General features: G+C 33.0%; 1 protein-coding gene across 1 annotated transcript in view; it reads right to left on the bottom strand.

Moving 5' to 3' along the window:
• Nucleotides 1-13,557, bottom strand: part of LOC131168449 (extensin) — a 28,872-nt gene extending 15,315 nt beyond the window's left edge. Inside the window, exons 1-2 of the mRNA XM_058127878.1 lie at nucleotides 12,974-13,557; nucleotides 4,083-4,361 (exon numbers count right to left, since the gene is read on the bottom strand). Coding sequence (XP_057983861.1) covers nucleotides 4,083-4,361; nucleotides 12,974-13,231 — 537 coding nt within the window. The 5' untranslated portion in view covers nucleotides 13,232-13,557. The remainder of the gene's footprint in view (nucleotides 1-4,082; nucleotides 4,362-12,973) is intronic.
• Nucleotides 13,558-26,042: the final 12,485 nt, after the last annotated feature.

Raw genomic sequence — 26,042 nt, forward strand, 5'->3', positions numbered from 1 at the left:
TTATAATAGTGATTTTAATAGTTTTAATATTATTTTTTATTGCTGTTATTATTATTATTTTTCCTTTTTATTATTGTTGTTCTTTTTGATATTATTATTTTATAATAATTATTATCACTGCCATTGTAATTATTAATTATTGTCCTTATAATAATTTTTGACATTTTTCCTTTTTATTATTATTGTTCTTTTTTCTATTATTATTTCATAGTAATTATCACTATTGCCATTGCAATTATTAATTATTGTCCTTAAAATAATTATTATTATTATTTTTGAATTTTTTATTACTATTGTCCTTATTATTATTATTATTATTTTAATAGTAATAAATATTATTATTAGTTGTATTATTGTTATTGTCATTATTATGAGTTGTCATTGTTTTTGTAATAATAATAACAATTAGTATTATTCTCATTTGTTGTTGTTTTTGTATGATTATTATTTTTTTATAATTTTCATAATAGCGACCATTATTAGTGCAATTATTATTTTTTATTTTTCTATTAATAAATATATTTATTTTATAATAATTATTATGCTTCAAGTAATTATTGTTATTTTTTCCTTTTTTTTAATTATTATTTCTCTTGTTGTTATTATTATTTTACAATTATAAATATTATTTTTAATTATTATTGTTCTTGTTGTTATTATTAAATAATAAATATTATTTATAGTTATTGCAATTATTATTATTATTATTATTATTATTATAGTAATAATAATTAGTATTATTAGCATTTGTTGCTGTTCTTAGAAATTTTTTTATTATAAAATGAGTAATGTTCCACGAAATGAAGATCGATTCCATCCTATCTAGACTTGAATTGTGATTCCCGCATTCGTAGGAATCGAATTCCGTCCAGAATATGATGCATCCTTGATTCTGCAAACCAAATGCAGAAATGTGATTCCATTCCTGAGATTGGATTCCATTTCAAGCCTAATTCCACAAACCAAACAGGGGGTTAGTGCTACTGTCTTTTGAGTTTGCTCATAATAATAGAGTAGTTCTAAGTTAAGATTCCTTTTGAGTGTGTATTCAGCTACATGCCCGGTGTACACATTGATCTTGTTCCCTTGGCACCAGATGCCCATATTTCAAAGTCTGCAGGGTCTTTTGTTCATCACATCCATGAGCATCATACTGAGGTTTGGAGAAAAGTTTCCAGGAGTAATATGGATTAGAAACTTGGTGCAAATGTGCATTGTAAGACTCGACTTTAATATGGGTTATGGACATGGTTTTAAATAAAGGCCGCGACCGTTACGTAAAGGTTTTTTGGGTTACCGATACCGTTACACACCGCGAAATAGGTGGGAAGAAAAATCACAGCCGTAGATGCCGTTACGGACCGCGACCGTTACGTAAAGGCCGCTGCGGCCATTACGTAACCGCTACAGGACTGTTACACCAAAAAAATATTTTATTTTTTATTTTTTCTTCTCACTTTTTCTCTCTCTTTCATATATCATTCTCAATATACCGAGTCGCAAGAGGGGGAAAAGATTATAATGAGGATGACAATGATGCAAAATTTACTATTTCTTTAAATACTCACAATAGATGCATTAATTAACAATTTCAAAATACTAACTTGTTAGGAAATTTTTTTTTTTAATAATATTAGTAATGTGATATTTATGTTCTTTATTTTTCAACTTCAACTTTCTTTCTTTTCTAGCTATTTTATATTTATATTATTCGTATGTCTTATGTGTCTAATAGATTAATGAAGTGTATAATGTATTTTATTTTATTATTTCATTTAGCACACATAAGAATTTATCACAGATAAGAACAATGAGAAGTATAAATATGCACACACATGTAATTTTCTATCAATGATGGTTTAAAATAAATGTAAATTTGTTGCCCTTACCAAATAACTTAGTTACTTGAACTAAAGGGTCCAAAATACACTAAAACCCTTTCTAAGAATGACTAAAAGTTTAAAACATGCAAGTACGCTAATATGCACAAGGTTGTGCGTGCTTCAAAAAAATTCACGGCCGTTACACCCGCTTCCCGTTATGTAACATCCGCTACTCCTGCTTCCCGTTACACCCGTTACCGTTACGTTACGCTACCCGCTACTGCGATTTAAAACCATGGTTATGGAGTAATAATGCTACCCCCGAAGTTTCTTTACAAAGTTCCTTGCCTGTGTACTTGGCTCTATCTTGATCCTTACAAAACCTGGACCCAATGCATATATTTATTTTCCTGATATATGACCATTAGTCTAGTTATTAGTGTGGAGGATTTGACACCTCACCAAGGCCCCTTGAACCTCCTACTTTGTCATCTAGCAAACATGTAGGGTCTGCAGTTCCGCAGGTTCATTCCATTTTGGACACAATGGATATAGATGAGAGTCTGACTTCTCCTTACAGTGAGGCAATATTTGGTTCAGTTGTCTTGCTTCTAATGCTTGATGCTGTTCATGAGATGCTCCTAAGCTGCTGAGTTATACCTACAGAACAGGTTAATGATTTAAATTCAGAGCTGGTTTTCCCTCTATGTTGTGCAGCCCTCTCCTTCCCCTTCTTCCTTCCTCCTCTATTATTCTTTCTTCTTCTTCTTCTTCCTACTCTCTCTTTCCTCCCTTAACTCTCTCTGTTCTGTTTTTGTTACTGTTCTTTCCTGCATCATAAAAATTCTTTGGAAAAAGCATGAGGCCCAAAGAGAAGCAACAATGCCAATTCTCTCCCAAAGCAATTGAATAAACAGATCAACCATTGAAGATATGAGCATTCCTCCCCAACCAAGTGCCTCAAAGGCTGCATAATCCCGCAATCTACCAACATCCTCTACCCTTCCACTAGCTCCAAAAAGTAAAGGGAAAACTTTAAATATATCTAGTGAAAGTAAATAACCTCTACTAATTTTTCTCACTCTGTTTTGTTTTTTAGGTCAGAATGGAGGATGAAAGACTCACACTTATGTTTTGTCTTCGGAAATTTTCAAAAAGCACAATTTTCATATAATATTTTGCCTCCCAAACAACTCCTTGTAGGGAAAAATAGGGGGGGGAAAAGCATCTGTTCAAAAACATACACTTGTTTTATGGGATGGAGATGTGACCATGGTATTGGATGTCATCCCATATGGCTGCATTGCTGGGAGGCTATAAATTTAAGTACGCACAAATCATGCAGCGGATGAAATGTGCAGGGCAATCAGAGTCTCAAAAAAGGCACCTTGATGTTAATGATGTATCACTTCACTTTTAAAAGATGTTCAATTTCTCCTGCGCATGCTCTCTAACCTCTCATGTTTAAAGCGCAATATTAGTGTAGGTTTCCAACGGGCAGTACAACAGTGCCAGGGGCAGAGCCACCATCCATCAATATATGTACCTTAATATGCCTTTTATACAGAGGGGAAAAGACATATAAAAATAAAATCATTTTCAGCACATTTCAAGAAAGATACATCTTACAACTGTCCTTGAAAGGTATTTTGTATTCTGGGACTACTCTGCCATCAATTCATTTGCAATGCTATTGAGAATATCTCTCATGTCTCATTAATACAAATGACCAAATAATCATTCATATAATCATCTCCCACTCAATTATGCAATAATTTTTTCTTTCAAGTTTAATTGCAAAAGATGTCCTTTCCATGTTTGCAGTAGCAACTAGCAACAGTTAAAACCAATGCTAATTTCACAAGCGAGTAAATTAAGGGATAGGCAAGATCTTTTCTTGTCTCAATAAATTCATCGTCTTATTCACTGTCAATTTCTAAAATTTTTAAAATTCCCATGAAACGTTTACTGTTCTTTATTAGAAATTCATTTTTTAAATTTCTTAAACCTACCATGAAACTCTCATTATTCTCATCAGGACCCCCGCTGTTGCAACTTGAGAGGATGCAATTCTATTTAAAGAAAAACAAAACAAAACAAAACAAAAAATCTTGTGTGTGTGTGTATGTAAACTTATCATTTCAGTGCGGGGTACAACTTACAGTTAAATGTATGTGGATCTGCCCATGCCTGGTGCATATATTTACTCCCTCTGATAAATGAAAACTAAGTGTTAAGAAGGAAATGTGGGGGAAATACCTCTCTAAGAATGTTTTCCAACTGTCTCATTCTTCCATCAGTGTTTCCATGATTGTTTCCAACAGATACCTTCAAATCATCTACAGAATTCTCAAGGTGGCGGGATCTAGTCTCCAGCTGTGATAGCCGTGCACTAACACCTTCCAACACATGTAGCAAATTATCTGCATGTTTCTTCATTGCTCGATCAATCTCAGAAACAATTGATGTGTCATTGACATTTCGATCTTTCTCCAGAACAATTTTTGCAGTTTCAATGGAATCCAGAGAACCATAATTCTGCACAGATCATAGCAGCACAGAAAAAAGGGGTAATTAAGAAAAAACATGAAAGCAAACGCAACAATCAATCATCATTAGACAACCATAAAATAAAATAGGTGTACCCACAGAAAATATCCATAGAACAGAAGGCAACTTTGCAGCCACACAAAATCACTGACCAAAAATAAGTCTAAGAGATACATTACAAACATGAACAAGTATATTAAACTAGAATTAGGTTGGAAGAATTCACTATAGAATTGGAAAACCATTAAAATGTTCTTGAGACCTAACTTTTGAGCCATACTGACTATCAATAAAAGGTTTTGGGGGTGCTTGACACTCATGATTCAACCTCACATTGAAGGAAAGGGAAAGGAAGAGAGAAAGGAGAAAGGAAAACACATTCATTACAAGAAGTGCGCACACAAATTATCCCTAACAGCATCTTGGAAAACAACTATGCATAAAGCTCTATTTGTTTCAATTGGAAGCCCTTTCGATCTCTAACCTGGGCATTCCTTTGGGTTAGTTCAAATAAAGGAAAGAGCATTGGGTGCAACTGTGGAGATGTTTGGGAAAAGTTTGATAGGGAAGAAACGCCAGTATGTGTCCCCCCCCCCCTCCCCCCCCCCCACCTTCTTTGCGGGCATGGTGGGGTGTGGGAGGGGGAGGGGAGCCTGACCCTTGTTTAAAAACATTCTCTCAAATCTGCCAACTCATTTCACATCAATCTTTCCTATTCCCAGCTAAGTAGCAAAAAGGATTGAAGGATGTCATGGGAAGGTCCTGTGGGTAGCACAGGGTGGCGAATTATATCACTTGGTTAGGTAGGGAAACATTACCATTCATGTCCAAAAGGAAGGGGAATGAAATCAAAAGTCTTGAGCCCCCAAACAATGCATTAATTGGTAACCAGCTATATTCTTGAAATTTCTGGATAGTGGTTGTGGATATCAAATATGATCTGCAGCATAATCCACCAGCCTCTAGTGAAATGAGACTACTGCATGGAGTGGGGATGCAGAAGAGTACAAAAATGCAATGGGATGAGTTCTTACCCTTGTTTCTATTGATATGGGGAATGGTGATTTCTACTTTCTCTTTATTGGGTATGATCCCTGGTGCAAAAATTCCCCTTCCCCTTTGAAGGAGTGATTTCCTTTATCTTTCAGAGGGTATCCAATGGTAATTTTCAAGGCTTCTTGCAAGTGAATGGAGGCCAAATGGTTTGCATCTCAATTTTCAGAGGAGTTGAAGGACTGGGAAGTAGAGGATATGGTACGGCTTTAGACCATAAACGTGGTGCACTTTGGGAAGGAGATCATGTAAGATTAAATCTTTCAAGTAATGGGCCTTTCTGTTTTATCTCTCCGCAAGCAGTTATGGTAGAGGTATGGAACAAGACAGGAGGAGATTGATGTGTTGATGTAGGACCAATGTCGGACAACTTTACGTTTCAATTTCACTTTAAATAAAACTACCGCATGAATAACTTTTATAGGCTTACAATTTTGAAGATAAGGAAACTATACTAAGAATACTAAATAAACTAAAACAATAACTTCCTGAAAAAAAATATCCTGAAATTTTAGAGATATGATCATAATAAAATACCAAAAATAGAAAAATGAAAATACAATGAAACTAGAAAACTAGAAAACTAAAATAGCTCTTACTTGCACAATCATCCCCCCCCCCTTTCAATTTCAAAGAATTTGGCCTCAGATTTTAAAAATTACAAAGAATGAAGAACCTAGATCTGACCAACTTTGGAGGAGGCAACTGTAGTGGGCCAGCTTAAAAAAGAAATAGGATTGTACGATGGAAGAGCCTGTGGACGTGTAGACTAGGAACGATGAATTCAAAAAATTGGGGAACTGGCGCCAATGCAGTGGTTCTTCAATCTCAAAAGTAACTTCTTCAACTACCTCTTTAATGAACAAAGAGGAAGTATGCACTTCTCATTCACAATAATTGGAATCCATAACCGAAACAAGAGTGCAAAGCATAGAATCAAGCTTGCTCATCCTTGAATCAAACTTTTTTAAGCCAAGTTTTTTTTTTTTGTTTTTTTTATAATAAACAAAGATAATTTTGTTGAGGAAGAAAGAATGTACAGAAAATGATAACAAGAGATCACCCTAATCAGAACAGACAAAACAAAAAGTAAAAAAAAAGAGAGAAAAACATCAATCAAACCACCAACGATAACCAATCCCACTGAATATGAGAGAAGCTCACACCTTTGAAGCATCCCAAACTTAAAACAACAAAGCAAAGCTAAATAATGAATCTTATCCTAAAGTAAGGAAACATTCAGCTTCGTCCCAGAAAATTTTCTTCCTAAGGCCAAGTTACAATTTTATCAATATAAGAGACTTAAAAGTACAAAGCATATGCAGGAGCTTTGTGCACCAGGCTGTCCTTTTCTTTTTTAAGAGTGCAAAGCATAGAATCAAGCTCGCTCATCCTCAAATCAAATTTTTCCAAAGCCAAGTTGATCACAATTTTTAGTTTTCATTTTTGTTGTTTAGAGAATCTGCTGTCTGTCCAGTCTGGTTCAGTTCCGTCTGGTTAGACTAAACCAGTCCCAGCGGATTTATGAACAGGTTTGGTCTGGATCATTACATCCCATTTCTTTGCAATGTTTTAAAAGGCTCAATTGAGGCTCGCCTTGAGGCATGCCTAAAACACCAAATCCTGGAAAGGCTAGCACATTACGTGCTGAGGCTTACACAATTGTAAAAAAGGCACACCTTTTGTGCCTTTTTGTTGAGGCTTACGCATTTTGGGTGGGTTATTCTCATGTCAGATTTAAAGTACATGATTATTTAAAAGGAATATCATAATATGAGTTGACTTCTAAATTCTTGAACCTCAACCACTCCAAAATAATTGAGAGTTATACCTTAGATCTTGAAAATAATTTGAACTATGTATATTATACCATCTCGTCATAAGATAAATAGTGAATTCAAGTTAGCAATTTTTGAAAGGTCAGCAAATAGTTTACAAAATATTTTTTTATTTTTTATTTTTTACATATTGCCAGCTATTTTCTTAATTTTTTTTTAATTTTGTAAAATATGTGTAATTTATATTTTTATCTAGAAATAAAATTATCAAAAGTATTACTCCTCAAGGCTTATGCCTCACCTCCACAGGGTTCAAATGCCTCGCCTTATGCCTTTTCCTCTTAAAATATTTGTTTCTTCAATTGAGAAGGTTTCATTTTCAAACAAGAGTGGCGGCTACGGTTGTCAAGTCCTCCTTCTACACGTCAAATTGCTAATGACAAGGAGGAATCTTTGTCGGCAATGGTCTGGTTGCACAACAAGAACTCAACAACAAAGACAACAGTGGGCTTAATCTGGAGAAGTTTGTTTAGGTTCCTGAAAAGGTGAGATTTCAATGGCTAGGGGATTTTGATGACAGTAAATACTAAGTAGCAAAATCTGTTAATTGACAAAAAGACATGGGTGTTTGATATGAGAATCGTGGGGAATGATGCCAGCAACAGGAAGCAATGCTGTCTTGGTGATGATACTGGTTATGGCTAATTAACAACAAAGAAGATGGAGGCCTTTGATTGCTTCAATAGGTTTCAACTTAAAAAAATTTACTTTTTTGGTTCATATATGATGTAGGATCGATGATCATCTTCCAAGCTTTGAAGGGAATTGGGTTGCAAGAGAAATTTTCTTCAAATATTCTCGTGGCTGTCAATAATGGTTGGAAGTGATGGGGGCAGTAGGGTTGATGTCAAATGGTGATTGTGGCAGAGACGCGACCAATGGAGGAATCTAACATAGCCCTACAGGTAGAAGTGGAAACTCTCAAACAACCATGACAAACACTAACAGTCATGGCTATGATTTGAAATTGCAAACCCTATCAAAAACTCTGACAGCCATGTCAACATTTAACAACCTTATTTCTCAAATTCTAGATAAAACTAAAACATAGGAGCCTTTTAAAAGGTTATGATGCTTGGAAGATGAGGGGAAACTATTTTTTTATAGAAAGATAAGGAAACTACATGTAGAAAGCTTAGTAAACCAGAAAACTAATTTCTTAAATAAAATATCATGACATTTTAGAGATATGATCCTAATAAAAATATCATAATTAAAAAACAAATATACAATAAAATTAGAGAATTAAAATAGCTCTTGCTTGCATTCTGCATCAGGTGAATCCTTCAATAACAAAAGAACAGATAGGAGAAATGAATAAAGGGATTTTGAAGGCATTGAGACTTCAGTGAGAGTAAAAGAAATGTGATTAACGCTATAAATATGTGGACTAAAGGAGAATTTGTTGGGTTAGGTTTCCATTCTATGTGGGGAATCTGGGGATGGTCTATTTATATTTAATGAAGCACACTCGGATGTCTAGACTCATGCCAAGTGGATAATGGACTTCAGTCGGCAGTAACCCATTTAGTTGAAAGACCATGCAAAGAGATATTTCCTATGGCATTCTTGTAATTTTGGATGTTGGAAAAGGTTCTTAGGTGCTTTTTTTTGGATAAGAAAAATGTACTAATGACTATACAAAAGCTTCTTAGGAGCTGTTTATTTTTTTGCAGGATAAGAAATGTTCCCCCTAAAATGATTTTCTGGCTGGGAATGGGATGCCTATCTGATAACAATAGTTTTTTTATAAGCATATTTTTCTTTAGTCATCGTTGTAAGATTCCTAGGTCATACAGTCCCATGTTAGTGTTTAGTTCAACATCTACCTCATGGGAATACTTATGTTTGTGGGAATATTTTTATTTGGTTTCCGTTGTAAGATTTCAAGGACATAAGGTGCCCCATCAATGTTTAGTTCAACAAACATTTCAAAATAAAATTACCACAATATCCTTGACCTGTGCATGGAACAATATATGAAGAATAATCATACCACCACAAAAACCTACTAAAAATATGTACTAAATTAAACCTATGTTCTAAAAATTTTAACCATCATAATAACAAACAAACAAACAAAACCAAGCCTTAGTCCCACTAAGTGGGGTCGGCTATATGAATCATTTTCCGTCAATTTATGTGATCATGGACCATTTCTTTTAAAAGATTCAAGGATATTAAATCCTTACTATCTTCTCCCAAGTTATAAAAAAAATTAAAAATTCAACATCTAATAATTCTAAAAATCCAACACATAATCCAATTAATCAAAGTAATGGGGGCAATATGGGAACAAAATACATGGCTGGTAAATTGGACTATAATAATACAGTGGATTATAATAGATTTTTATATTATATTAAATACAATATAGCATAATAAACTTTACATCATAAGATTATTAACATAGTAATGTTATTGCTTTTATTTTAATATTTTAAGAATTTATTATTATAAACATAATGATAGCATGTAATAATGCTATTTATGGGGGCATTTATATCAAACTAGCCAAAATAGTGGGAACAATCAAGCTCCCAAAAAAATTGGATGCCCATGGGAATGAGATTCCATTGAAAGATTTGAAACCTTCCCATGCACAAGCATGGAAATGGGATTCACACATTTTTGTGGGAATTTCCATTCCCAAGGAATGTGAGATTACCATCATATCACACTTTCTAGCCGCAAAACAAACATTGGGAATAAGATTTCGTTGACATCACATGCCTGAGAATGCTGAAAGATCCAGCAGACCAAAATGCCCCTTAGAGAAGTAAGGTTTTTTCTTGTTTGGTATGATCAAAGGGTATATAGAGAAAGAAAAGCTGTAACAGCCAGAGTTAGCACTAATATTTTCTAGGTTTAAGGGAATTTATGAAGTCAACTTGCCCTTGAAGAAGGCAATTTCTTGCCCATTTTTGCTGAAATTTTGACAGTCTGTTGGGGTCCTGGGGATTTCTCCTTGGTTTTGAACCATGTGATGAAGGTAAGGAGTTCCATAGAGCAGAATTGCTCAGTTGTGTTTGCTGCCCTTGTTTTTGGTGAGAAAAAAGAAGAAGCCTTTCTCATTTCTACTCTCCGTGCCGCACAAAAGATTTCATGGAAGAGTCACAGTACTTGAAAATAAACCCCCCATTACAAATTCAAGATTTAAAATTGCAAGAATCTCCACACTCCTTTGTATCTAAACATGTGAACATGAATAATCAAGCAATCTAGTTCCCACTAGGTTATTTGAAAGTAGCACAATTCTCCAAAACTATAGGCACCAATATTACCAATCATGAAGGCAAACCAGTGGAAGGAGGTTAAGGGGTGAAAATGTTGTCTGATTTGAATGCAGCAGCCATTATGAAACTGAATTGGAATGTATGTGCTTCAAATAATTTTCTGTGGATGATGTGGATTCATACCTACAAAATTGGAAGGAAAAGTTTTTGGGAAGTTCAGAAAAGGCAAGAAGATACTCATATATGGAAGTGTATTCTATAAGTTTTTGGGAAGTTCAGGAATACCAGAAGATACTCCTACATGGAAGTGTATTCTTAGATTCAGATCTAAAAGTTACCCTTACATAGCTTGAAAGTTGGAAATGGAAAATCTATGAATGTGTTGTAAGGAACAGGTCTGCCCTAGAAAAAGAAAGAGCAATAGAAATAGCTTGATTAATTATGTTATTGAGTTACCTGATGGAGAGAAGAATGATGCGGTATATTGGAAACCTTCACAAACTTGTAGATTAAATCTTTCTTCTGCCTGGGGAGTTGTTAGAGAAAAGAATTCAGTGATAACATGGGCTGGTTGTATTTAGAATAAAAAAAATTGTGCCAAGGCATTCGTTTGTATGTTTTTTAGCTTCCTAAACAGATTATATACTCTGGACAAGTTCACTGCTTGGGGAAAAATTACTGATGCAAAATGTAAGGTGTGTAATGATTGTGTGGAAACTAGAGAGCATTTGTTTTTTGAATGTCATATAGCAAAGCAACTGGTTCAGGAATTCTTATCAAGCTGGGGCCGCAACATGATGAGGTGAGATGGAATGAAAATTTAAGCTGCCTTCAGGTCTGGCTAATTTGTAAAATGGAAGGCTGAGTTAAGCAGCTTGGGCTTTGGCCATGTATCATTTGTGGAAACTGAGGAATTCTGTAATCTTTGAAGGCATTGAGGGCAGCTTGGAGAAGAACATAAAGAAGGCTGCTTTAGAAGTTAGATGGCCTTGCTTGTAATAGTAAAGTTTTGAATCCTGGTTTGCAGTCAGTTTGTTATAAAGGAATTGGTCCTGTTTTACCCTGGTGATTAATGAATTGGGAGCTTAATCGTTTCCACACACGCACACACAAAAGATCAAGTAAGCCTAAAATGTTTTTAACTGAATATGCTAAAGGGTATGTATAAAGACAAGTTGAAATATAAATGAGCCTCCAGCAATGTAGAAATATAAACTATATCATGCCACCACAATGTGCATATGCAAGTGCAAATGCACATGCATGATATATGTCTGCATGTGTGTGTGAAAACCATCAAATACTTTTAAATTTAAATATAGTCAATTACAACTCCTAGTTTCACTTTTGCCTACACCATCACCAAGAAGCAGGTCAAAACACCACAATTCTTCCCATAGGGAATGAACACTGAGGAATTTCATCCGAAAAAAAAAACCCCTCAGCATGGATTAACACAATACCTATGAATACACAACTGACTGTTGAACTTAAGAATAAGCGAGATCCCCCATGTACTTCCAAGATGTGACTAATGCTCCCATTGTAAGGCTGAGGAAAAGGGTAATTTTTTTATATTGCAGGAAATTTTTCCTTGGAATGAAATTTAGAGAACTAATTCTCCCACTGAGGTGTTTTTTTTTCTCTTGAGAGGCAGTACAAGAAAGGATTTGAACCATAGACAATCTTCAAAGGAGAGCAATGAAAATAGTTAATAGATACTATTTGCAACAGCTTTTGCTTCGGTGTTTTTGGACTACACATTTTTGGCATTTGGCTTGTTCAGACATAGGAATCCAGTGTGCTGTTATTGGATCTGCTTCAAGCTTGGAAGTCCATGCTTGAACAAAAATGAAGAAAGTCCTCTAAGTTTTGATCATAATGCTTTAAAATAGGTGGTTAAAACTTTTGATGCTATAGTGTAGTGGGCAAAGAAGGATGAATGGACAAAATGCCTTGATTTTTTTAGATTCTTCGTCATATAAAAGTTTTGTTCCTTAGGCTGGCACCACCTTTGTGCCTTTCATTTAACAAAGCTCACAATTACTGACTAAACAATCCACAAAATGCGACTTAACACAAGTAGTTTAAGCTTCCCATCCTCACTTACTTTCTCTTTTGAGATTTATCAGCCTATCCCTGAAATATTACACGCAAGCACAAGTATCCCCCCCAGAAACTAATGCATAGGACACAATGGAGCAACTCGCCAAGGCCCGCCGTGCCTAAAATATCTATGACAGCGTAAAAGTGCCAACTGAAAGTGAATTCCACTTCGACCATCGGGCAAAGAAAGTTCAAATTTTCGACCAGGACAAATCCCTACTTTTGGTATAAGCCTGAATACAATTAACTTGTTGAATAAAAATCGAAATTTTCAAATCCAATAAATAACACAACGTAATTCCCAATTAATCCCTCACAGAAAAGGAACATTGAAGCACGGAGGGAAGGAAAGAGAGATTCGTCTTACTCTAATATGAGTAGTGTGGTTCATCGAATCAGTGGAATTCCAAGCCCTAGATCCTCCGGCGCTGTTGGCGTCCAGATTGGAAGGCAACGAAGAACCCAACGGTCGGATAGGCTGGAAATCGTAGTTGGGCAAGATTTCATCCTTCTTACCACCACCGATGTGTTCTTCTTGAGGGTTCATGAGATCGATGAAGTCGTTCTTCTGCGAGGCCGATGATAGATCCATGATCTGCTTGTCCATGAACTGCGAGGTATTCATCGATTGAACTTCCAATTCTCCAAATTTCTGATTCGGAAATGGTATCCCCGATCAAAGCTCGAACGATTATCACAAAACAAAAAATGAAAATGTTAATGATCGAGAGAGAGGGAGAGAGAGAATTGAGGTTCTGAAATTTAGATTGATGGGGTTTCTGATCGAGGAAAACAATCTGAAGAAAGACGGGTGGTTTGTTTCTTGGCGATGACGGTCTTCCTCCTCTTCCAGTTTCGGTGCACGTTATCGTCATCAAGTTCCGTTTCCGTCACTTCTGCCTGGAAGCTGGGCCTGAGGTGGCCCAACCAATGCCTGGTCCGGCCCATCAACGTGAACCAATTTACGACTCATCGTTACTGTTCTTTATTTTATTTTTTTTGTATTTTTATTTTTTATACTGGGAAGAAACAGATTTTAAAAATATATTTATCTATATTTTCAAATTGTATCATCTATTTTTAGCTATTTGTAAAAAAAATTAAAATTAAAATTTATGTTCAGTTATTTTGATTGTTAAAAATTTTAATATCCAGAAATAATTATTTTGGATTAAATAATTTATTTTACGTACTTTTAAATTAAAATTAAAATAAAATAATTATGTGAAATTTAAATATAATTAAAATATAAATATTCATAAATTTCAAAAATAAATAATAAAGTCAATTACAAAATATTTTACTATTTTTCAATTATCATGTACGATAAAATTTGAAAGCATAATAATGAAGTAAAATAATTTTTATTTTTATTATAATATTTTTAAAATGTTTATTATTTTACATTATTCTAATCATATTTTTATAATATTATTTGATTTAAGGATGAAAATAAGTATTTTCAATTAAAATTTTAATTTAATTTAATTTTACAAATATTAATCAAGCAAATTGTTAGTTTTTTATTTTTAGTTTATATTTTAGTTTTTGATTTTTTTACTAATTTATGCTTTCATATTTTTAACAATGATACAAATTGTCACTTAGTAATTCACCTAAATTTACGCGAGTGTTTGGAAACTCCTAATAAGAACTCTCGTCCTCGTTTGCACTAGAGTTAACTTGATTGAGGATAGCAACCAGTTGTTGTTTTATGTTTGAATCACTACTTTAGTCTAAATATTTATAATATATATAAAGTAATAGATAAATAAAATTGTGATGTTTAATAAGTATAGCACTATTCCTATATTTATATGGTATATAAAAGTATGAATAAATCATTTTATGAACAAAAATATCCTTATCTTTTGAAATTAAGACAAAAAAAATTCTAAACAAACAAAATAATAATGAAAAATTAATTTTGTTAGAATTGATGTATTCCCAAGAGGGGAGTGAATTGGAAATTTAAAATTATTTCTTCCTAGGTATAACTAATCCAATAGAAATATACGTCAACCTAGGGTTTATCTAAAACATATACCAATTCAATAGATAAACTACTGAGTAAATATAAAAGGAATTAAAGCAAACTCAGTATATCAAACATTCAGAGTAATAAATATTAACATACAAGTGTAGAAAGTAAATTGTAGAAAATAAAATTGACACCAGATATATTATCAGGGTTCGACCAACATTGCCTATGTCCTCGCCTCAACTCGCAAACCCGAAGATTCCACTAATTCTCACTTAACAGGTGGAGCAGCACAGGATACAATAGCAGATCAAATTATCATGGCTGACCTCAACCTTTACAATCTTTCTTTAAAGGGGCGAAGAAGACCCATCTCAAGCCACGCCTGAATTACAACTTATAAAGACCCAAAAAATTAAAATGATTAAAATAATTAGAAAAAAATAATAAATAAAATAACAGATAAATAAATAAAAGGAATGACGTGGGAAAAAGAAGAAAAAAATTAAAATTAAAGAAATTAAATTAAATTAAGATAAATTAAATAATTAAATAATTAGTTATTAAATTAAACATTTTTGCATTGGATTAAAAAAAATAATTGAAATAAAAGAAATATATATATATATATATATATATAAAGTAACTGAAAGAAGAAAGAAGAAGAAGAAGAAGAAGAAGAAGTCAGACACGCCCCCCCTGAATTTTATTTCCTGCGTCTGTCTCCGTCTCTCTCTCTCTCTCTCTCTCTCTCTCTCTCTTAATTTCCCGACGAGTTTGCGGTGGATCGGGAAACGGAAGGTGACGTTGGATTCCTGGCTCCGCCACTGACATTTCTACTGATGCAGATTTGTCGTGGGAATGACTTAAGCCCTACTCCTGGGAAAGGTAATTTTTTTCTTATTTTCTCAATTTTGCTTTAAATCTGCTGTTAAATCGACAATTGGGTACCACGACGTGGTCCTAATCGCGATTGCCATCATTTTGACATGGATCAATTTTCAATTGAGGTTTTCTAGGTCTTACTCCAAAGCGAGAGTGAGATTTGAAAAATTTAACAATTTGGGTATATTTGCGGGTATTACAGTTTATTTAGGGATGATGGCCCTAGGAAATATTTAAATAATATTTTATTCATGAATAATTTATTTGAATTAGGAATTTAATTTCAGATTCCGGGTGAGCGCCGCAGGTATTTTTCGGAGTCCTTGTTGGCGTAGTTCAAGAAACCAGGTAAGGAAAAAAATATATATTAAATCAGAATTTTTATAAATTTAATAGAAAAATAAATTGTGTTATATATACGTGTATATGTTTCGGTATAAGTAAAATGCCAACTGTTTAAATTATATTTTTTTGAGTTTAGGATTGTTTATTAGATATGTATATGCAAAAATGAACTAGTGAAAGTGGAAAAATATTTTCAAGATAATCATGTAAGAAATGAAAGGTATTTTCAATATATAAACGTTAATTGTTGGTTGACTTATTTTACAGGCAATATATGAATTTTACTGTTAAAGTGTGTGGCATGAGACTCTGTGCAAATATATGTTAAATGTATGAAATGCAAGCTAAATAAGTAAAGCAATGAGAATAAAATATGATATGGACAATGTTGCCTATGTATGTTAAATGCAACCATGTAAAGGTAAGGCAGCTGAAAGTAGGGTTAGCAGATTCTAGCGCATTTCTATGTGAACTAACAAATGACGGCTAAAGAGCAGCTGTAGTACAAAGAAATGAAATGAAAATGTTATGAAATGAAATAATAAGGAATAACAATGCAATAAAATGAAATGTGAAATGTGAATAATACAAATGGGAAAGAGTCACTTAAATTGAAACACAAGGAAATGTTAAGTTATGAATATGAAAGAATGTGAATGATTGAATAGCGATAGAAATAATGTATTATGATATTAGAAGTATCTATGTATGTAAAACATGACATACTCTTCGCTTGAGGGCTTGCTGAGTAAGGCGAGTGCACTACTAACTTCAGACGTGGCAGTAGCTGCATAACGCACTAGGGCAAAGGAAACCTACTTATATGGGTGGGTAGAATACCCTATCCTTAGGGCCTTTTCTGGTAAACTGTTGTTGAATGCGTGAGTACAAGATCAAGTTAACACTTGAGGACTTATTGAGTAAAGTGAGTGCTTTGGTATGCTTTAGTAGTGACCTTCAGGTTACCTAAGTATTAGAGCAGATGGGTGCTACTTGTATGGGCGGGTAATCACCCCCATCCTTGGATAATCTTATGGGTAAACATTTGCATGTGATTGTTAGGTTCAAAAAATGACTTTCAGTATTATGTTAATGATTTGCAAATATTATAAAAATGACATGTATAATCTCATAATGGTCACACGCTGAATTTAAAATATTGTTTCTTCCCTTACTAAGATGTGTTTCACCTGAATATAAATGTATTTCTTTTTCAGGACATCCTCGAGGTCGAGCTTTGAGAGCTCAAGGTTTTATAGCATTATTGGGAAATAGAAAAAAGAAAAGGGTATATTTCTATGTTAATTTTGGGGAATGTAAATATTTATGTTTTATGTTTTTATGGTTTAAGGCTATTGAGTAAGGAATGATTGTGAAAATACTGAATTATTTTGGGAGTTATGGATTTATGGAAATGTAGGTGATGGATAATTTATTATGGTTTATAGACAGATTTTAGAAAACTCTGGTATTATAATTGGGATATTATATTTATGTTTTTCGCTGTGTATATATATTGGTTTATGAATTATCAAGAATTTTATCAGGTATAACGCACCGGACCCAGATTTAAGGGTTCGGGACGTTACACAACTAATCCTTACAAGCTAGATCAGCACCACCCTCAGGTCATGCCTAGATTACAATCAATAAAGTTTTTCATACAATATATGTGTTTCTCCAATAAGTAAATATGTACCAATTCGCACAAACAATAACTAATGCACTCACAGATAATAATATTTATGCTTAGATAAAATTGGTCAAGTGATATATCAACTCACAACAATTTGTGTATATCAATGTATGTGTGAGTAAGACCTTTGATTCAAGATATTATAATTAACAAATAATCAAAGGAACTTGGGAATCTTAATCAAATATTATTAACAAATATTTTTTGATATAATGCTCAATAGAGAATAGGATTAAAGCTTGCAAAGATATGATATATATATCAATAATAATATGCAAGCTTTAGATACTTGCAATGAGGATGCAAGATCTCAAGCAAATATAGAGTTTTCCCAATTAATATTTATCAATATGAAATACTATGGAAAAAGCTCTCTAAGCTAACCCTCAAAAATATTTTTCAAAAGATTATGCAAGATGAGAGTTGTATGCTTGGAGATGAATGGAAATATGCATAGTAATCAAAAATTCAAACTCTCTTTCAAGTTGAAAACAAGGAGTATAAATAAATTATTTTCCTTAAGAAATGTTTATCAAATCAAAGTGTAAGAAGAATGAGCAAATGTATTTTGAAAGATAGAAAGAATTTGATCAAAATGAGTAGTATAAACAAAAAAAAATTTCAAAGATTTTTTTGGCTAATGATTTTCATAATCCTTTGTTAATTAAGATAAATGAAGAGGTATTTATAAATTTTCATGAAAATATAACCGTTGGGGACACAAGGGAAATTTTAGAAAAAGTTTAACTAGGTTTAATTAATTTTAACTTTGATTTTCCTGAGGTAAAAATTTTCAACCCGAGAGATTTGGTCGCCCGAAGCTCAAGTTCGATCATCCGAACAAACACACTGGGAAAAGGTCATCTTTTGGGTTTGGGTGCCCGAGAGTGAGTTCGGTTGACTAAAGCTAAGGCGATTTCCCAAACGTTTGAGGTTCGGTCGCCTTGTGAGTAGTTGTGTCTACCTAACTTCACATTTCGGTCGCTCAAACCTATTTTGAACTAAACGTTCGATCGCCTAGGGACAATGAAAAAAGTACCCTTTAAACATTGGATCGACCGGGAACAATTAGTTCAATTTAAGTTTAGTCGCCCGAGGCTTGGTCAACTGTTGATCCTTTGCACATTCGATCGCCCGAACCATTTTTAACACTCTAGGTTCGGTCACCTGAAGCCCTATTTTTGTCTTATTTGAGATTAAAAAATTTACCCCTGTTTTCATATATATGACTTGTAAGGTAGAGGAGATTTTCCAAATGATGTGTAAGGATCTAGGGTCAGTGTACGACTTAGGCTTTTTAATTAAACCTAAAAACCTGGCGTCGATCGACCGAAATCTTTTCTATGATCTTTTGATTTCCTTATGGTCAGATTATGGCCTTTGAGCATAAACCTATCATGCATTATGATAAACCATAATAATTATTACAGACCAAATAATGAAACAAAATGCATTATACAAAATAAACAATAAGTCTTTTTCTTATTTGCTCTTTTGAAACTTCATAAAATATGCTAGGAATATGTGCGCTTTACGTCCTTTTAGGCTTCCATTTCCTTGCCTTATGTGTGTGTTTGAATTAAAGACCTATTCAAGTACTAAATGCACATATAAGTAACTTGCAGTTTGTCATAATCAAAATCAAGAGTCGGACTCAAAAAATCAACAAATTTGTCGATGATAGTATAATCTTCTAAAAATAAGACTAAATATTTTTAAAAGAAATGATTTTTTATAAAAAATAATTTTTTAAACATATAATATAAAGTAATTCAACCAAAATTAAATAAATTACTTTTCAAAAATTCATTAAATTACTTTTAAAAAAACTTTATTTGGTTAAAAAATAAAACAAACTAAGATAGTATATTTGAGAACTTAGATTTTGAATCTTAAACTTGCGTGAATTCAAAAGAAACTCAATATAATTTTATACTAGCTTTGTCCAAATCCATATAACTCAAGTCCAAGGTTCGAACACTATACTCTCAAATGAAAGGTAACAATATATCTATATTTTATATTGATGAAAGTACAAATAAAATAAATCATTCTATGAATAAGGGTAAAACCTATTGATCTCTCTTAAGGTTTAGAAAAAAAGATAGGAACCTTTCCTGATGTTTTAAAAATCTTAGAGAGACCTCTCCTAGGTTTTAAGAATTGCAGTGATCTCTCTTGAAGTTTGTTAAAAAAAACAGAAACTTCTTCTTATATTTTGCAAAAAAGATAAATTTTTTAAGAAAAGAATTGTGTCTCTTTGATAAATATCAAGGAAGGTTAGTGGCATTTTTGAAATCTTAAGAGAGATTACTAAGATTTTTGAAATCTTAGGAGATGTTCTTTATCTTTTTACCTAACCTCAAAAGAGGAGTTTTTTCGAAAATATTAAAACAAAAAAAAAACACATATATAGAGGAAATAGGAAAGAAATTACAAAAATGTACCAAACCAACTTTTGAAAAGTCGGTTTGGGCTTAAAAAAAAAAAACCCAAAAGGATGGGATAGCTCTGGCATGCCCCAATTAGCGCATGACCCCTAATGGCCGTCAGCGTAGGGGGAGAGAAAGGAGAGAGGAGGGAGAGAGATGTGATGGTGATGCTTTTTAGGATAATAAAAAAAAATAGAGGATGTCATGCGCTAGGAGAGAGGAGAGAGAGGGGAGGAAACAAATGGACATTTAATGCCTGAAATTAAATGAAAACAAAAAACAAGACCGTAACTTTGTTAGCTAATGAATTTGACTTTATTATGACTTCTCAAAAATAGAGTTTATTTGTAAGGCGGAGAAGGAGGTTAGAGGATCAAGAAAGAAAAATGAAATGAAAGAAGAGAAAAGATGAGTGATAGTGAGGGGATGGTGAATGAATATATAGGGGACTGACGTGACCAAACCTACTTTTGAAAAGTTAATTTTGATCTTTTTATGTACAAACACGTGCGTGCACGCAGGAGTGGGCAAAATTAATTTTATAATACCAAATGGACTTTTCAAAAGTTGATTTAGACACTGTGCATTCACATGCATGCATATTGATATAGTTCACATACACTATTTACATGCAAGCGTCTCATCCCCTTTATTTTTTTTTCTCTTAAATTGTCCGATAGCCTTTATTATTCACTCGTCTCCTTAATGCCTCTCTCTTCTCTTCTCTTCTCTCTCTCTCTCTACACACGTCAACGCCCCGTATCATTCCCCTTTTTCTTTTCTTTTTTTCTTCTCCTATCTCTACTCTCTCCCCTCTTTCCCACTGAAGATCTTGTCAGCGCTGTCCCCTCCCCACCCTCCATTTTTTTTAATTACGGCTGACATGAAGACTCAATTTTTTTATATTTTAAAGCCCAAACCCTACTTTCCAAAAGTCGGTTGGGTGCATTTTTATATTTTTTCTCTATTTTTTTCTATATTTGTCTTTTTTTTGTTTTATTTTATTATTATTTTCGTAAAAAAACTCATGTCAGTCATAATTTAAAAAAAAAAAGGGAGGGAGGGGACAGCGCTAACAAGCGTGTCAACGGGAGAGATGGGGGGGGGGGCTTTAATGTCGTCAGGCGTGTCAAAGGAAGAGAGGAGAGAGAGGGGAGAAAACAAAAAATAAAAAGGGGGATGGGACAGGACGCTGACACGCAGAGAGAGAGAGAGAGAGAGAGAGATGAAGGAGAAGGGTGAATAATAATATTATTGTTATGCCAACAGAAAGATGCCGGAATGCAACCTCTGTTTTGCTAACTAAGAAAAGATGTTGTAGGTAACTGACAATGGAACTGAAACTGAAAATGGAGAATGTTGTTGCTAATTATTGTGAGCTAAAAATGCTAATAAGCTGAAAATGCTAATAAGCCCAACCGATCAAGCAAGAGACCTAGGAGTGAGTGCCATGAAAGGTCGAACAGGGAGCTAAAAGAGAGGAGAGCTGCGAGAGGGAGCTGGGGTCGTGAGAAAATAAATGGGTTTGGAAAAAAAAAATTAGGTTTTCTTTTGTTTCTTTTCATTGTTCTTTTATTTCTTTACATTTTTTCTTTTACCCATTATTTTATTCTATGTTTTAGATAGTTTCCTTTTATTTTGTTTTACTTTTAAAAAAATACAAAAAATACAAAAAAAAATAGAAAATTTGAAAAAAAAAAAAAGTATTTGTTTTTTGAGAGTCAAGAGAAGTGTTTTGAAGTTATTTTAACTTAAAATAGAAAAAAAAAACATATTAAAAAAACTAGAAATTTTTTAAAAAATATTTAAAAATTATTTAGGAAATTTTTACAAAGTCTTTTTTTTTTTTTAAATCTAGAAATATTTTTAAGTAAAACCTTTAAAAAACCCCAAAAAATTTTAGGGAGACATTTGAAAATAATTTTTAGAAACTTTTATAAGGTTTTTAAAAATTTGGGGATATTTTCAAAAATAATTTTTATTGATTTTATTGATTTTTGTGCGTCCCGATGATTTAAAAAAAAAAAAACGATAAAGAGGTAATTCAGATTTCACCTATATTAGTTTTGAGGGAAGATTTATCTAACACAATCCCCTTATTCGAGGGTCTTATTAGACATTCCTAAAATTCCACTTTGATTTTATTTTATTTTAATGGAATTAATGAAAGATCATCAAAATTCAATTTAAGGATAATTCATAACTAATTAGGTATTATTTGTAGAACGGGCGTGTAGGGGGGTGCTAGTACATTCCTCTCGCATAACAAAACTCTCGAGCCCAATTCTGGTAAAGTAGACTAAGACCAAGTGTTCTAATTGTACCAAGATAAAGAATAGGTTAGTGTGACTCCATTTTAAAATTCAAAATCTATTATTCCTCTGTAATGACCTGAAATTTTCATCCATTTTTTTTTTTCTATATCAATATAATTCCTAATACCTTGCATAAGCATAGCTATCATCATCACGACCCAGAGCAGGACCGTGGTAACCTGTGCATTTCATATAACACCTAAGTAGCAGAAGTACATACATATCCAACATATTTCAAAATACAATACCAAAGTACTATATACTTAGCTGCACTCATAGACCCATATACATAATTGTGGACTCCACAGACCAGCTCAAAATTCACCCCAAAACTACGCTAACTCAACACCACCTTTACCTCTGAGTCGGCCCTGCTCGCTCCTTTGGATTACCTGAAATGTTTAATAATGTTGGGGTGAGACACCTCTCAGTAAGAAGAAACATGTTATTACTAGTATGTGACATATGAGTTAATTGGCAACACATCATTTAATTAATATTGTATACAATATACATAAAGAAAAACATCTATTTAATAACACATTCTTATGTCATTTAGAATATGAAAACTTTTTAGTTATCTTTTCGAAAGTACTTCTATCTATAATAAGTAATCTTTGCTTTCTGTGTGCACTATACATATACATAAATCTGTAAACTTCCCCTTGGATGACTATATGTCATGACTTACCCCCCTCATGACTGGGTTGTGCGGCCCGTAGGCGGGGGCTAAACACTATTTGGCCCTCCAGTGCTAGCCTAACTGTATGCATATCTGTATGCCTATAGCACGAAAGGCCCGCTCCATCTGGTTTGGATGCCAAGGAGCTCACAACTCCACATGAGGCATAATCGGTTGTACCATACTCTATCTAAGACATATGGTTGCACTGTCTATATTGTATAGCAATGATACCGTGCTCTGTAAATTGCTATGTTCCATCGAGGTCTGATACTATATATTAATATTTTTATATAAATCTAACTGTTTTACCATGATTCTATATTTCTGTAATAACCATGATTATGTATTAAATGTATAACCATGACGCTGTAATGACTGTAAATCTGTATATTTAGTAACTCCATAATTCTGTATGTCATGGTTTTATGCTCTATATAATCTGTATTTCTATATGTCATGGTTTTATGTTCTGTATTATCATGGTATAGTATAATTACTATATAATCATGGTTCTGTAATGTGTTGTAAAATCATAGTTCTATAAAGATACGGTATCATCACGTTCTGTAATTCATTGTATAATCATGCTTTGAAACATAACATTTTCAATCATGTAATTGTAAATCTGTAAAACTTGATATGGTCGTAGCCCTGTAAATAAAACTGTATAAGTTGTATTTCATAACTCTATAAAAACTATATAATCATATTTCTGTAAATCTGTATAAATATTCTATATTATTCTAGTATTTCCCATGCCACACAATTAAATAAAACTATATAAATATATTTTGTAATATTGTATAATTTTCATGCTCTGATTAAATACTATGATATACTGGTAAAATGTCTAATAAAGCTGGCATAACATGCACTCCCCTTACTTGACTATCTAGTTACAGATACTATTTTATAATGGCGTTCATAATTTTCAACCCCCTGAAATAACACCTATATAAGTCCCAGTCACACAACTGAGTTTACTATAATAATTATTACATTCATATTTTCCCAACCCCACATATCCAGAATTTGTAAACAATAATTTACCTAGGCTCCTGGAAAGATTCCTGTTGGGGTCCTTAACTCATACCTATAGGGTCTCAAAAACACTCTAGTCCTAAAAATACAACTGTGATGACCCAAAATATATATATATATATATATATATATATAATTAAAGCACAATAATAATAAAATAATAAAAATGGTCATTGAGTTAATATCAATACATAAGTGTTTTTCTGTAGGGTCCTTGATTCCATGTTTGATGCCTAAGAAAGACCTTGTCTAAGCGAGTGCTCAGAGACCATTGCGGCTCAGTCGCTCCCTGGAGGTCGGCTTGGTCAAAATGAAATTTCATCGGATAAACAGGATAGACACTGTTTGTACACGTAAATAAGTATATATACATAAAATAATGTTTTGACAGACATAATTTGTATAAATACATAATAAGATGATAATAATATAGGTATCATATGTGGGGCCCACAAGTCTATGTGGGGTCCACATGAGTCCCGGAACCACAAGACACTGTTTATATACGTAAATAAGTACATAAAATAATGTTTTGACTGATATAATTTGTAGAAATATATGATAAAATAATAATAATATAGGTATCCTATGCGGGGCCCATAAAACTGTGTGGGATCCATATGAGTCCCGAAGTCGTATGGAGGTTTACACGAGTCTCAAAGCTATGTAGGATGCATAAAATTGTATAAGAGTTATTCAAGTTATGTAGGATCCATTTGGGTCTCGAAGTTGTGTGGGGCCCACAAGACCATGTGGGGCCCACATGAGTTTTCAAAATTCAAACTTAAATTCTTGTTCAAAAATAAATAATAAAATAAATAGATACTAAAAATAGTTTAAAAGTAAAAACAATGATAATAATAATGATAATAATGATTAAGAAAAATAATAAAATAATAAAATAATTAATTGACTAATTAATTAGGTAATTGATTAATTAAAAATTTATTTAATGGGAATGGTGGCAAGCACTCTCACATGGCCTCCATCCCCATCCCATACTCATCCCATACCTTGCCCATCCCTTGCCCATTCTTTAATTTTTAAAAAATTATAATTTCACCCATCTCCCCACACTTTTATAAATTTTATTTCTACCCCAAAATTTTCCTATAAATAGGGAACTCTCAACCTTCATTTTTCACAACAATTTTTCAAGGAAGAGAATGATTAGTAAGTGAAAGAATTTGTGGTGGAGAGAGAATTTTTGAATAAGTTCTCAATCACCCACTCTTTCCGATATCATTTCTTAGAGACAGTTACAGTGTTCGTAAGGAAGAAGGTAAGTAAATTTTGATTATGTTAGTTTTTTTTATTTAAAATTCATACCCGAGTTTATTTTATAAGTAAATTTCAATTATGTTAATTAGTTCCACAAAATTTCCATGAGTTTATTTTTATGCATATTTAATTATACCAGTTCTATCTTTAATATACTTGCATCTATTTTTGGGTTAAGAAATGTTTTAATCCCTTCGGGTAAATTTTTAGCATTTTTTTCTATTCAAAAATAAAATTATATATATTTTTAACACAAAAATTGTGTGGCATGAGTTTATTTTTACGTTGCATTTTTTTTTTTTATGAAAATATGAGTAAAGATGAGATTTTTATGATATTATTTTAAATTGCATAAATTATAATAAGATGATTTTAAAACCGTTTATGGCAACGAAAGTTCAAAGTTATAGATGTTCGGTACCGCAGCTTAAAGTTTATAAGGATCAGAGTGCACCCACACTGTTTACAGAGTGGTTATTTATGTTAGTGAATTTCTCCTAAGTGCACACCTGGTTCCGGACCAGGACTTAATAAGGAAAATCTCACTTAAAGTTTACGTATATTGATTTAGTTTGGTCGGCCAGCCAGCTAAGTCCAGTCTTCGGACCGTACAACCCAATCATGGGGGTAAACATTACTTACGGCAAACAGGTCTAAGGGTGTTTTTATAATATATGTTTATACATATTTAATTATGTGTACAAAGTTACTGATGATTTGAAGGAAAAGTGTAAGTTTACGTGAAAAGGATCATTTTAGTGCTTAAATGACGATC

The sequence above is a fragment of the Malania oleifera genome, chromosome 11 (assembly GCF_029873635.1).
Source record: "Malania oleifera isolate guangnan ecotype guangnan chromosome 11, ASM2987363v1, whole genome shotgun sequence".
Lineage (NCBI taxonomy): Eukaryota > Viridiplantae > Streptophyta > Magnoliopsida > Santalales > Ximeniaceae > Malania > Malania oleifera.